Source organism: Hyla sarda, chromosome 11 (genome assembly GCF_029499605.1).
Source record: "Hyla sarda isolate aHylSar1 chromosome 11, aHylSar1.hap1, whole genome shotgun sequence".
Taxonomy (NCBI): domain Eukaryota; kingdom Metazoa; phylum Chordata; class Amphibia; order Anura; family Hylidae; genus Hyla; species Hyla sarda.
The window spans coordinates 38334602-38350200 of NC_079199.1; the positions used below are offsets into that span (position 1 = coordinate 38334602).

At 43.1% G+C, this 15599-nt stretch overlaps 1 protein-coding gene across 9 annotated transcripts in view; it reads right to left on the reverse strand.

Annotated features, from left to right (window-relative positions):
• AP5M1 (adaptor related protein complex 5 subunit mu 1) overlaps positions 1-15599 on the reverse strand; it is a 60083-nt gene that overhangs the window by 155 nt on the left and 44329 nt on the right. For all 9 annotated transcript variants that reach the window (XM_056547303.1, XM_056547297.1, XM_056547302.1 and 6 more), the window contains 7 exons: positions 14278-14378; positions 10983-11628; positions 7562-7789; positions 7231-7370; positions 6035-6120; positions 3862-3980; positions 1830-1926 (listed from right to left, as the gene is read on the reverse strand). In XM_056547303.1, the coding sequence (XP_056403278.1) occupies positions 1830-1926; positions 3862-3980; positions 6035-6120; positions 7231-7370; positions 7562-7789; positions 10983-11628; positions 14278-14345 (1384 nt within the window). In that variant the 5' untranslated portion in view covers positions 14346-14378. The remainder of the gene's footprint in view (positions 1-1829; positions 1927-3861; positions 3981-6034; positions 6121-7230; positions 7371-7561; positions 7790-10982; positions 11629-14277; positions 14379-15599) is intronic.

Sequence of the window (15599 nt, forward strand, 5' to 3'; positions counted from 1 at the left end):
AAAATGTCACATGATACCCTGCCCTGAGTTGTAGCTCAAAATTCTGTAAAATGATAAAATAAATAATACCCACTGATCCCCTACAGATTCTGTTCCAACATTTTCTAGATCCCCTCAACATGGACATGTGACAGCTGCAGAGGTCACCTATCCGTTTCAACAAAAATCAGGCAGTAGAGACTGGTAGGGGGCATGGCAAACATGGAGGATCAATAAGGTAAGTACTACTTATTTTACAACATTCAAAGGGGCCAGACAGGCCCTTTAAATAAGCATTACAACAATGTTTCGCACATATAATGCTAAACCACCATCCATTTTCCAGCAATGTATTGTGTTTCATCCCAGCTCAGTTACATTCAAACATTTCTAATGCTTTCCATATGGAAAGCTGTGTCATGTTTTTCTAGTCCAGAGATTATTGCTGTACACAGACTTCAGCCCACACACTACAGATAGCATGGACATGCAGGTAGTATGAATCATGGGAGTTGCATAAATGCAGTATTCATGGTGTACTTTATCTTTACAGTTCTGGTCCTTTAAATAGGGCAGACATTGTACCTTCAGCAGCACACTATGCATAAAGGAATATATACAGTGGTCCCTCAACATACGATGGTAATCCGTTCCAAACGGACCATCGTTTGTTTAAACCATCGTATGTTGAGGGATCCGTGCAATGTAAAGTATAGGACAGTGGTCTACAACCTGCGGACTTAAAGATGTTGCACAACTACAACACCCAGCATGCCCGGACAGCCAACGGCTGTCCGGGCATGCTGGGAGTTGCAGTTTTGCAACATCTGGAGGTCCGCAGGTTGAAGACCACTGGTAGAGGAAGTTGTACTCACCTGTCCCCGCCGCTCCGGACCGTCACCGCTCGTCACCGCTGTCCATCGCTGTCGCCGCGTCCCCGATGCTCTGGCAAGGCCTCAGCTTCCCCGACATCCTCGCTCTCCGTCGCCGCCATCACGTCGCTATGCACGCCCCTCCTATTGGATGACGGGACGGCATGCGCGGCAATGTGATGACGACGATGGAGAGCACCGATGACGCAGGGGATCCCGAAGAGGATGTGCCGGAGCCCCGAGGACAGGTAAGTGATCGTCAGCGGACCACACGGGGCACCGTAAACGGCTATCCGGTGGTAGCTGAAGCAGTCTGCGCTGTTGGATAGCCGTTTATGCGATGGCCCCGACATACAAAAGCATCGTATGTTGATGCTGCCTTCAACATGCGATGGCCTCTGAGAGGACATCGTATGTTGAAATGATCATATGTCGGAGCCATCGTAGGTCGGGGGGTTCACTGTATAGGGAAACAAGTAGGACAGAGCCCTCGGTGGAGAGAGGTGTCTGAGAGCTCTCAATCACAAGAAGACGACAGTGGAAAGGAGTATGAAGCTGGCTCTGAGAGGATAAACTAGAGATTCTTCACACAACAGAGCAATGGATTGAGTTTGTGAATGTACATACCTGTATTTTCATTCTAGGCTCACACTATTCTACCGGGTCTCCAGCTTGTGATTGACAGCTTCCTTGCTACCAGCGAAGAGCATTGCGAAGCTGCATCTTATAGGAATACACTGGTAATACACTTGGAAATCTTGTGTATTGGGGCTAAGTTTTGTTTTTGGGATAACTTTTTAAAATCTATTAATAAAACTAAATCAAATATAAGACACTTTACCTATAACAGTGGGGGTGATGGGGGTTAGAAAGTAGAACCTCATTTATGCTTTTGATTGCTCTTGCATATTAACAAAGAAATATACTCGGCAAAAAAAAATTGTAAACATCCAAGAGTGAACAAAAAATTATTCTTACAGGTCACAATTTTTGGCTTTGTTGTTGAAAAGACTTGGATAGAGTGCTGGTCTGTGTAACATCCCGTCAGACTGTAATCAGGAATCCTAAATGAAAGCTACAAACACAAAATAAGCACCATATAACTCTTCAGACGTATACAAAAAATGAACTTATTCAAGGAAAAGCCAGCTGACAGAATATAAGACATTTATGAAAACGTGCCAGTTTTATTATAGGATCTCTCTAATGGTGGTTTCACCAATATAATTTTAAGGAAAAACACTGCAGTTTTGTGGCAGATTTTTTTATCAGCTTTTTGAAATAAGTGAGAAGTGGATTCAAGGGAATTAAGAATATAAAGGAAGGTCTGATTTATGGTAAATTCACTTCTAGATGCCCTGTGTGAAGCCACCTGTAGGGTGAGACCACATGGCATTAAACTGCTGCAGATCTGAGCAGGTTAAATCTACAGTGAATTAAAGTGCCAGGCATATGGATTAGGGATCGACCGATTATCAATATGGCCGATAATCACGATTTTGGGCATTATCGGTATCGGCAATTACCTTGCCGATAAGCCGATAATGCCCCGCCCCCCACACCGCCACCCCCACCGACCCGCGTAACACACCCCACCGTGATGCTGGGCGGTATACCGGTATGGATTTTTGCCCATACCGCTATACCGGTCGGGCCCCTCCCCCACCCTCCGAGTCAATAAAAAAATTAAACTTACCCGTAATGGGGGTGGTCCGGGCCATCCATCGTTCCTGTAGTGTCCGGGGGCGTTCCGGGTGAAGGGTGAACCGGTCCGGGCTGTCCTTCTCCAGGGGTCATCTTCTCCACTCCGGGCAGGCTCCGGCCTAGTACACTGCATAGACGCCGCTATGCCGTGACGTCAGGTGCGTCGCTGCGCACGGGCGTCACTGCACAGTGGCGTCTATGCAGCGTACTAGGCCGGAGCCTGCCCGGAGTGGAGAAGATGACCGCCGGAGAAGAAGGACAGCCCGGACCGGTTCACCCGGAACGCCGCCGGAAACTACAGGAAGGATGGATGGCCCGGACCACCCTGACAGGTAGGGGAGAGAAGCGGGTGGTGGTGGCGGCGGCGGCCTATGGCCCCGCAAAAGCCACTGCAGTGCATTGATTTAAAGCGCCCGCTTTAAATCAATGACCTGCAGCGGTGTCGCGGGGGGTTAAATAGCCGATAACTTATACCGGAAAATGGAATTATGGGATTTGAAGGCAAAGAAGGAAACTCATACAGGAAATACCAGTTCACAAAAAGCTACCACAGTGTTATGGTAATCTCACAACATAGCCATTTAGCTCCAAGACAAGCACAGAGCCTTCCTAAGCATGTCCATTACTGTCTGCCAGGTATGTATTAGAATCACCTTATGGTGGATAACCCCTTTAACTATTCTTAAAGGGAATGTCCAGGATAATTAAAATACTGCTTCTTTTTATTTTGCAAAAACAGCACTACTCCTGCTCACAGCTTGTGTATAACACTGCAGCTCAGTCCCATTCACTTTAATGGAGCCAAGCTGCAATACAAATCACAACTATGGACAGGAGTGGTGCTGCTTTTGAGTGAAAGAAGCAGCGTTTTTCTAATCCTGGACAACCCGTTTAAAAACAGTTAAGCAGTTTAACGCGCATTGGCTTTTTTTTTTTTTTAAAGCGGGTGTCTAGAACTTGTCTGCATTTTAGATGTCCATACAATACCTGGGCTACTTTGTTCCACATAGACTGTGCTTCCACTGAAGATAATAATGGCTCAATTGAAAACGTAGATATCGACATGGAAGATTAACAAGATTATCACTGGATGAAGTAATTACATCCAGAAACATAGCCAGCACTGTAGGAGCGAACAGCTGTAGCAGTGCTACGGGGAATGGAGGAAGGCGACTTAAAGTTTCTTTTCTTTTTTTTGCAGGCCGGCCAAAACGGACTGGAACTACTTTTTAGAACACTACTCCTTTAATGTTGTGACAAAAAGCTCAATGTCATAAATAAAAAAAGGCTTAAACATTTTACTCACTTTAACATAAGCTGTATTTCCAACACAAATGGGATCCAGTGGATCATTGGGGTGTTCCTCAGAGTTAAAAGTTACAGTTCCTGACAGGGTAATCTCTAAAGATTTTGGAAACTTCTGGCCTAAAGATTATTGCAAAAAAAAAAAAAAATTGAACACATGAATAGGAGGCCTTGTTTTTTTGTGGAGCTTGTTTTAGTTTTTAATGGCACTCTTTATTTTATTTTACCATGTAATGTAATAGGAGACACTTTATTCATGAGTCAGTACATTTTTACCTATATCAAATGTATACAATTTTTATCATTATTATATTCTACTAATAATAAGCTGTGTTGGGGGTTCATTTATGTGGCGTGAGCTCTCATGGGATACATACAACTTTTTATTGCTTTTTAATTCAATATTTTAGGGGGGGGGGGCGCAAAGTGTCCAAAAATGGCTATTCTGGCATTGGGTGTTTTCTTTCACCTGTGGCGCTCACTGTGTTTTATCTTAGTAGTTTGAATCTTTTCATATGTGGTGAAAATAATTTCTATTTTCACAGTAGTTTAGATGAGTTTATTTGAAAAATATTTTAAAAACTTTTTCTTACACACCTTTAGTCCCCCTAGAGGACTTAAAGGGGTTATCCAGGAAAAAACTTATATATATATATATATATCTCAACTGGCTCCAGAAAGTTAAACAGATTTGTAAATTACTTCTATTAAAAAATCTTAATCCTTTCAGTACTTTTTAGCTGCTGAAGTTGAGTTGTTCTTTTTTCTGTCTAAGTGCTCTCTGATGACACGCGTCTCGGGAACTGTCCAAAGTAGAAGCAAATCCCCATAGCAAACCTCTTCTACTCTGTGCAGTTCCCGAGACAAGCAGAGATGTCAGCAGAGAGCACTATGACCAGACAGAAAAGAACAAGTCAACTTCAGCAGCTGATAATTATTGGGAAGATTAAGATGTTTTAATAGAAGTAATTTACAAATCTGTTTAACGTTCTGGAACCAGTTGATATATGAAAAAAAAAGTTTTTTCCTGGAATACCCCTTTAAATGATCAACTGCTTTAACAGTACACTGCAATACTAAGCGATTGCAGTGTACTGTAATGTTGTTGATATGTTGCACATTTATGACACATTTGAAAGGAACCTTAAAATTGCAAATCAGGAGGGGAACAGGGCATCTGGCAGATGTTCAAAGGGACCACATAATGCAATCTAAATGCCTAGATGTTGTGGTCGCTATTAACTGCTTCTTCTAGGGGTCAAGCAGTTGGCATCAGAGTTATCATTTTATCCCATCCACTGACAGCAGATATTAATCGCAGTTAACAGCCATGATACACCGTGTGTAAAGCTGCCTCAGTGCCTGAAACTGCCCTGTACTTCCTACACACTGGCATGATGTACATCATTCGGTGTCAGGAGGTTAAATATTCCATTACATGATAGTGATCAAAAGCCAAATGATACCAGTAAATTTACATTACAAATTATTTTAAATTAACCATTTGTGAAGACAAGGTTGGAGTGGAGAAAAATAGGAATTGGAAGATTGGCCTACTAACTCCAGTGGCCTTTTAAAACGTCAATTTACTTCATATGTGAACCAAAGCAAAAAGTGTCTCAATCTGGCGGACCCAGCACGACTTTGCATTACAAAGATAGCTTTTTGAATATAATGGGTATTGTGCAATGCTTTATGTCTCCACAGGTGGCGCTGTAGAGAAGCTGAACAGATTCTTTTAGGTTTCCTCAGATTACAGATGATCGGTGGATTTGTATGGTTTTTGGTTTGGTCTGTGTATTTGGGTGAGACTCGCTGAGGGTCTCAGAGAGTTACACTGGCAAAGTCACTACTGGTCCACACAGCAAGTGTTCTGTAAATTGGAAATGCAGTGGGGACTCAAGCTGGCATCCTATAATGAAAACAGAGTGCCCGGTAGAAGAGGGAAGCAGGGAAGCCATTTACCCTCACCAATGCTTATGGTGAAATAACATTTTTGGCCACAGTGTTGCTTTAATCCCAATGAATGACATTTTAAGATGTTTTTTTTCTTTAATTATATCATCTTTTTATATATGTGTCTATATTATTATATGTTTATTACATATGTTGCATGAGAAATGAACTAGGCAATCTAATACCTTTCTATTACAGACAAAAAAGCTATCACTTACCTATCACCCAAACAAGAAGACTCTTTTCTCTTGATAATTCGAGCTGCCCGTGACTTACTTTGTATTCAAAATGCTTTATCTGTCCTCTGTAATACACAATTGCCATCAAAGATTATAGGAGCTTCACTAGAACTATAATCACTTTGATGCCCTGTTGTTTTTAAATATCTTTATATTACATTTCAAAGTAAAACTGAGTAAAAAATAAAGTAAAAATAAAATTGAATTGTACATTCGTATAATCTAAGCTGAGCAATTTCCATCTGTCCGTATATAGATATATGAATATGGAATTTTGGTGTTGTACTTGTTTTACACTGTACATTTAAAAAAAAAAAAAAGAATAACTGAAAAAAATTAATTGAGTAGTTCAATAGCCCTATCAAATTATATTGATGGGTTAAATCTGAGAAAAAAAAGATACAGATATAGCGTAAGGGATGCATATGTGAAATGGTTCCTTCTAGTATTAGAATAATACTCTAAACTACCCTAGAGATAGGATACTATCCTAGATACAGTTTTTTTTTTTTTAGGGACATTTTATTTAAAAAAAGGTAAATTATCAGCAACAAAGATTAAAGAATTAAAATTGTATTGTTAATCGCATTATACGTGCAAATTAAATTTACACTAAAGCATTCCATTATGAAGTGAATGTAAATGCAACGCCCTAACCCTTAATTTTAAATCCACAGTCAATATTAGAATACGAGAATACTATACATATACACAAATATTACATTAAAAAAATGAAAGCAGATTTAGGGAATTCTAATTATTCTAAAAACGGTTTTCTTTGTAACTAAGGAAATGATTCATTTTCTTATCATAAACTGATTTACCCTAATAGGATTTATCCCTAAATATATAGGGATGGAATATAATATATTATATATATATATATATATATATATATATATATATATATATATTCCTTATTTTATATTATAAAACAAAAAAAGTATAATTATGAAACAAAAAATATAAAATGTGGATTAAACATTTTTTTTAAACATTATACTTTTTATGATGATAATTTTACAAAAAAAAAAAAAGATTCTTTTTTTAACATGTATAATTTAAATCTATTTACGAGGTCGATATGTGTAAATTGCAAATTATGATTTAAAAAATATACTGACAATGGATTACAGAAAGATTAATGTTTTTACTTTAAAAATGAAAAATCTTACTTGTTGAAAAAGGGTAGCTGTGCTTCACAATAGTCAAATCCATTCTTTACGCTCTCGTGTAGCTTTAGTTTCACGGATATCTGTACTAGATGTCCATCTTCTGTCAACTGATAAAAACCTAAAATTGGTGGCACGGGAACCTGTCATTATAAAAATATATATATTAAAAAAGAATTTAAAAAAATAAAATCATGCCCATAATGTTTTTTACATCCATGCAAAGTCAATATCCATGGAAGCATACGACTGCATTGGTCTTGTATCTACTAAAATAAAGGCAATATTCTCTGGAGATGAAACTATAAATCAAGGCTCCTAATTCCCTATTTACCTGTGATGTGTAGTAACACAATTGGAACAATTCAAAGGAAGGAATAAATGGAAATTTGTACGGCCCGTTGAAAGCCGAATCGTCTGTCACAGCCACGCTGCTTGAGATCAGCATGGAAGAGTCAATGGAAGTCACACAGGGATGGACCAGGATATCCTGAAGGGGGGAGCCATTGGCAGGAAGATTCAAGCCGACTATTACATTTGGGCTGATTGTTTCCAAATTACACTTTGGGAAAAAGAAAAAAAAATGATGATGTTAATTAGATCTGTGTAAATGCTCCAACCAAGGCTTTTAATCCACACGTCCACTTACCCAGCACAAGCCTCCAATGACCCCCTGTGGGATCAGTGCATTAAATCAATCAAATGTACCTTTTGCATAATAAAAAATAATAATAACAATTTACATAGGTCCGTACATGCTAATGAGTCCTTGAGCCACTTTAGGTTGACTGCAATCAAAGAGTCATTATTTTAGGTAGTGCTGAACAAGTTGGTCCCTCGGAGCTAATGTTGCTTGTACAAAGATAAACAAAAGAGAAAACGGCAGGAGAAGAGCTGAAATGACTCGGGCTCCCACCATGTGCATTGACCACCACCTGCATAAACATCTGCCTGCTCTTCAGCCGCCTCAGATCTGACTGCCCACTGCACCGTCTACTGAATGCGGGTAATAGATTTAACTATCAGCAAACTGTGTAAACAGACTACTGCACAAACACTTGGAAATACGAGGAAAATCACTTCACTTTGTCTTTTATAGGTTAATCTGTAAAGCCTCTCTCTAAATGTTGTTAAAGGGGTACTCTGCCTTTAGACACCTTATCCCCTATGCAAAGGATAGGGGATAAGATGTCTGATCGCTAGGATCCTGCAACTGGGACCCCCACCATCACTGTGGAGCACCTGGTGTTTGTTTAGAACACTGGGTGCCGGCGGCGGGGGTCGTGAGGTCACCCCACACCCTCTCAATGCAAGTCCCATAGGCTTGCATTGAGGTGGTGTAGTGTGACGTCACGCCCCGTGACTTGACATCCCCCCCCCCCCCACAAAATTTTCCGAATGCTGAGTACCCCTTTAAAACAGTTTGGGCAAGATGGCAGCCCCCATAATAGTATACTAAAAATGAAAAAAAAAAAAAGGACAGGTTTTAGGCTGCAGTCAGTACAGTGATACATCCTATGAATGTTGGGGCTTGGTACAGTCTTGGCTCACATATTGCTACTGTGGTTTTGGAAACCAGACTGGTAGATTTCATAATAAAAACAGTCCGATTGTAATGAGTCTATCCCTTTAAATGGTCGATGTAACAGAACATCAGATCACATATTCTGCCTCGGAGGAGATTACAAACCCATTCTTTCATCAGGTGAATGAGGCTCCCTACTGCATACACCAGCAGTGCCGATATCCATTGTCAGCAATGATACAATGATCTCATAGACGCTTAGCTGGGTTTCGCTTTCCTAAATACTGTGAGAGTTTCTACTTAACAGTACAAAATGAAAAAAATATATAATTTGCATACATGTATAATAAGAGAATAAATGCAATAAAGAGAATACATGGTAATAGGAAATCCATCAGACTTCACGAATAGTCGCATGTTACCCATTCATTGTGAATTACCTGGCACATGAGCCTACGAATGATATACATCCCGGAACTAAGATCCATAAGCCAAATTCACTAATCACATACATAGAGGCTGACAAGGCAAAACTGATCATTCCAGAACAGGTAACAGAAGAAATGCAATTTCCACTGCCCTTTCCTGTCTTTATGTTAATTCTTGATAGCCCATTAGACATGGCATGAACATCAAGGAAAATGAGATCCATGTCTGTTCAGGGATAAAAGCCTTACAAGGGATGTAAAATAAAGCAACATTTACAACACTTGTTTGAAGAGAACATGCTGGTTCCCAAACAACGGCGTAAACCACATTATTTACAAGGTTGTTTTATCCTCGTGTACAGACATATGAGATGGGACAATAGGGTGGAGATCAGTCATCTATACTGTCGCTGTAATGGGTCTCAGCATGAAACAGATCCGCCATGAAAGGGGTTGTGCAGTGAAGAATAACTTATCCCCTATGGATTGTAGGGGGTCCCAGCAATCAGAGCTGTACTCGGGTATCTTCAGTGCTCCCATAAAAATTAATAGAGTAAGTGCTGCGGATGGCTGAGAGCTGAGGCTGAGAGACGGGTCCCAGTTATGGACCAGCAGAAGGAAGGAAGAAGAAGGTAGGCCCGGGCCTGTTACATGAGACTGCTGCGGAAGGAAGAAGGTGTTCCCGGATCTGTTACATGACACTGCTGCGGAAGGAAGAAGGTGTGCCCGGGTCGGTTACATGAGACTGCTGCGGAAGGAAGAAGGTGTGCCCGGGTCTGTTACATGAGACTGCTGCGGAAGGAAGGAGGTGTGCCCGGGTCTGTTACATGACACTGCTGCGGAAGGAAGAAGGTGTGCCCGGGTCGGTTACCTGAGACTGTTGCGGAAGGAAGAAGGTGTGCCCGGGTCTGTTACATGACACTGCTGCGGAAGGAAGAAGGAGTGCCCGGGTCTGTTATATGACACTGTTGCGGAAGGAAGGAGGTGTGCCCGGGCCTGTTACATGACACTGCTGCGGAAGGAACAAGGTGTGCCCGGGTCTGTTACATGACACTGCTGCGGAAGGAAGAAGGTGTGCCCGGGTCGGTTACATGAGACTGCTGCGGAAGGAAGAAGGAGTGCCCGGGCCTGTTACATGACACTGCTGCGGAAGGAAGAAGGTGTGCCCGGGCCTGTTACATGACACTGCTGCGGAAGGAAGAAGGTGTGCCCGGGCCTGTTACATGACACTGCTGCTCAGCCTTTCACCGGCCGAGGCGGCACATCACTGCAGCCAATGATTAGCTGAGTGCAGTGTTACATGTTGGGCCCCATAAGACAGAAGAAGACTGGGGCTGGAGGATGGGAGACCGATATCTGCGCACCAGGAGAGCAGCAGAAGGTAAGTTAAAGTTTATTATTTTTCTGTGGCAGTCCGGGCAGAAGAAAAAAAAAAAAACACTGGATAACCCCTTTAAGTAATGCGCTAAAAATATAATGTAATTCATCAGACCAGGCCATCTTCTTCCAAAGCAGACATGGATCAGCATGGGCACTCTGACCATTTTGCATCTACAGAGCAACCTACTATGCTACTTTTTGTTTTTCACCATTCTATCACAGTCAAGGTGACTACAGTAGCTCTTTTTTGTAAGTGAGCAGACAGGCTAGCCTTTGCTGCCGACATACATCAATGAGCATTTGTTGCCCTGTCAGCGGTTGTCCTTCCTTGGATTTGCTTACTGGAAATTCCCTTTCAAAATCACTAATAGCCTTACTTTTTCTTGCTTCCAACACTAAACTTGAAGTATATATGTTCTTACCTTGCAGGAAACTGACCCATACACCTGCCACATGTCACTATCATCACCCTTGTCATACTGTGTGGAATTTACTTTTTCCGTGATATAAACTTCAATTTGGGCTTTTCCTTTTTGCTTGCAGGTCCTCCATGCCGGACTTTTATGAGACTGGTTCACAGATACGTTGCTTAGATTATCAGGCAGTGCAAGCAAATTGGTGTCCACAGGGGAGCCGAGAGGACAGGCCTGTGTTACCAGAAGTGGAAGCTGGGTCAGCCTGGCGGAAATGTCTGCCTCTGTGTTGTGCCCAGAGTTCACAAACTGCATGACTCCAGATAAAAGTGCAAATGCTTCAGAAATACTGTTAATACCAATAAGCGGTGGGGCAGGTGTGAGTAGTTGTTCCACTAGAGGTAGACATACGTAGATATAGTCACCGCTCTGAATGGCCAGAACAGGCCAGAGGTTCCCTTCAGAAACCATCAGGGAGTGTACATTTGTTTTTCTGATCCGGGCACAATTGTCCCTGTTTTCCACAAAGTTTTTATTTTGGTCTGTCAGTCCGAGTTCATGGAGTAATGCTTTGGAGAGGTCTACATCTTCTGGGATGGTCACATAACTTGACCTGTTGAAGGCCTTTGCTCGTTTCTCCACTGTAGGGTAATGCCTGCAAGATACAGATATCTAGTCAAACAGGAAATACAAGTTCACAAAAAGCTAGCCACAGTATTATGGTAATCTCACAGCATAGCCATTTAGCCCCAAGACAAGCGCAGATCCTTCCTAAGCATGTCCATTACTGTCTGCCAGGTACATACTAAAATCACCTTATGGTGGAGAACCCCTTTAATTTTGCGGAATGCAGCAGCGGAATCCCATTGGATTTAATGGGTCTTTGAATTTCTTTAAAGGGGTACTTCGGTTAAAACCTTTTTTCTTTAAAATCAACTGGTGTCAGAAAGTTAAACATATTTGTAAATTTCTTCTATAAAAAAATCTAAATCCTTCCAGTACTTATCAGCTGCTGAATGCTACAGAGGAAATTACTTTCTTTTTGGAACACTGATGACATCACGAGCACAGTGCTCTCTGCTGACATCTCTGTCCATTTTAGCAACCATGCATAGCAGATGTATGCTAAGGGCAGCATGGTGGCTTGGTGGTTAGCACTGCTGCCTTGCAGTGCTGGGGACTTGGGTTCAAATCCCACTAAGGACAGCAATAAATAAAGCGTTATTATTATTATAATAACGTCAGCAGAGAGCACTGTGCTCGTGATGTCATCAGAGAGCATTCCAAAAAGAAAAGAATTTCCTCTAGTATTCAGCAGCTAATAAGTACAGGAAGGATTAAGATTTTTTAATAGAAGTAATTTACAAATCTGTTTAACTTTCTGGCACCAGTTGATTTAAAAGAAAAAAGGTTTTCACTGGAGTACCCCTTTAATTCTGCGTTTTATGGCATAGAACTTCCCCTGGAATTCTGTCTAAATTCTGCAAAACTGGGAAAAATCTGCATTCTGCTTTTTATGTGAACTTTATATGTGCAGAATAGCAGAAATTCCACCATGTACACACAGCATGAGAAAGACTGTATAACAAAAATAACAATTGGCACAGAGGTAGGGGAATATGTTTTGGCCACCATGTTACCTGATTGAGACCGCCTGTAATTTTAACATGTATAGGGGCCGATAAAGCGAGCTGATTGCGGCATCTAAAGGGTTAAATGACATGATATCTGTCATTAGTGGCCAATCCTGGCAGCCGGTGCTTACTGGGTATGAAGCGAGCTCCACTCCTGAACTCACTTCATAATCCCCTTGCAGGCAGCCACCGTATCTGTATGGCTTTGTGTGAAGGAGTCAATACAAGTACCTAGTAGCTAGAAGTCATTCTGGTGGCTGGAAGCTGGTATATCCTCTCCTACCCTGCACCCATCATACAGATCAGACCCAGGTAGGAGAAGGAAAAGGACTGTGTACAGCAATAAATTGCTGCACCGTTCTCTCCATGATCAGGCACATAGCTGTATTATCACTTTGCTTGATCAGTAAGGAAACAGTCAGGGCAGTCTGGCACAGTTGGATCACCCTGATTGTGGACTGTGGACCCCTGCGATCTCGGTTGTGGCACCCCAGACATCCGGTGCACGGAGCGAACTTAACTCGGTGCCGGATGACTGGCGATGTGGGAAGGAGTCTCGTGACATCACGGCAATGCCCCATTCGTGATGTCACAACCCCGCCCCCTCAATGCAAGTCTATGAGACTTGCATTGAGAGGGCGTGGCCGTGATGTCACAAGCCTCCAGCGCTGCAACCGACGCTCTAAACGAACACCGGGTGCCGCAGGAAGATTGGCGGGGAGCAGCAGAGTGGGGGGAAGGCCCATAAAGTCACGGCAACATGCCCCACTGGCAATGTCACGACCCCGCCCCCTCAATGCAAGTCTATGGGAGGGGGCATGACTGATCTGTCACGCCCCCTCCCATAGACTTGCATTGAGAGGGCATGGCCATGACATCACAAGCCTCCGACGCTGCACCCGACGCTCTAAACGAACACCGGGTGCAGCAGGGAGATTACTAATTACTGGTCTATCTTTACTCCATGAATATTAAAAGTTAAGTTTTTGGGAGTCAGTAGGATATGTGGGGTTTTTGTTCCCCTGGCTTTGTTCACATGGGATAATTGTGTTTATTTCTATGGAGTGTTTTCAGCCCAGTGCCCCATATTCTTTTCAGGTTTTTTATGTGGATATTTTATTTATGTTTTTAGGTCACTAATTTGTTTGTACTTTAAAGGACAACTGTAGTGCAAGACTTTTATATATTGCTGTGCCCGGGCTGCAAAAATAAACAAAATTAACTTTAGCATACCTTCCTACGTGTCCCCGTTGGTCCGGTACCAGCCTCACGGTCCAGCCGGCCAGAGCTCCTTACATGACAGTGCGCTCAGCCTATCACAGGCCGGGGCGGGACATCGCTGCGGCTGGTGATACGCCGACCGCTCTGCGGCATCCCCGTCCCCAGGGAGTTGAATGAGGTTCGCACCGCTGGACCGTGAGGCCGGTACTGGACTGACGGGGGCATGTAGGAAGGTATGTTAAAGTTTATTTTTGCAGCCCGGGCACGGGAATATATAAAAGTCTTGCACTACAGTTGTCCTTTAATAAAGTTCTACCTATTTTGTAAGATGGTCCTCAGTGGTTTCCATTGAGAGGTGTATATTTTGATTCTTTATCATTCGTAGACAATAATCTGCGCAGATTTTATTACTTGCATTGTAAGTAGTCGTCAGTGAAGATCCTTATTACCTTGAGAATTTTACCTCTCCTTGTCCCCCCGGCCGGTGATATAAGATCCATAGTCCGCGAATAGGCATTATGTTTCTGCACTATTTACATCAAACTGGAATCTGAAAAAAAAAAGAGATAGAAATAAGGAAAAACTGTAGGATATATTTATTAAAATGAACAAACTACTTAACCTTAATTCTGTATGTGATCTGTATGTGATCTGTAGCACTTGTATTGTAGAGGGAAGGGTTTTCATAATTCAATCACTTTCCAACCCATGATGTAAAATTTAGCTGAATGCAGCTGTGCAAGCACAATCACCTATGCTCTTGGGTGAATACATGTGATGCTCTGATCAGAGAATTTGATACATTTCTGGGACCCCCAGAAGGTGGCCAGGAACTCGTGACATCATAACCCCGCCCCCTCGTGATGTCACGTTCCGCCCCCTCGATGCAAGTCTATGGGAGGGGGCGTGACAGCAGTCACGCCCCTCCCATAGACTTGCATTGAGGGGAGGGGCATGATGTCATGAGGGGCCGGGGCTATGACATCACAAGCTCCTGGCGCCGACTCCAGCGTTCGGAACAGTTTGTTCCAAACACTGAGCAGCGGAGTACCCTTTAAGGACCAAACCCATTTTGATCTTAAGGACCAGGGCAATTTTATTTTTGCATTTTCATTTTTTCCTCCTCGTCTTCCAAAATCTGAAACTCTTTTATATTTCCGTTAGGGATCGACCGATTATCGGTATGGCCGATATTATCGGCCGATAATCACGATTTTGGGCATCATCGGTATCAGCAATTACCTTGTGGATAAGCCGATAATGCCCCGCCCCCCGCACCGCCCCGCGACCGCAACCCCCACCACTGCACCGTGTCGCACCCCGCACCGCGACCGCCCCCCGACCCACCGCACCGCGTCGCACCCCCCACCGTAGTGCTGGGCGGTATACCGGTATGGATTTTTGCTTATACCGCTATACCGGTCGGGCCCCTCCCCCACCCTCTGAGTCAATATAAGAAATTTAACTTACCCGTAATGGGGGTGGTCCGGGCCATCCATCCTTCCTTCCTGTAGTGTCTGGCGGCATTCCGGGTGGAGGGTGAACCGGTCCGGGCTGTCCTTCTCCGGGGGTCATTATCTCCACTCCGGACAGGCTCCGGCCTAGTACGCTGCATAGACGCAGCTACGCCGTGACGTCAGGTGCGTCGCTGCGCAGCGGCGTCTATGCAGCGTACTAGGCCGGAGCCTGCCCGGAGTAGAGAACATGACCCCCGGAGAAGAAGGACAACCCGGACCGGTTCACCCTCTACTCGGAATGCCGCCGGACACTA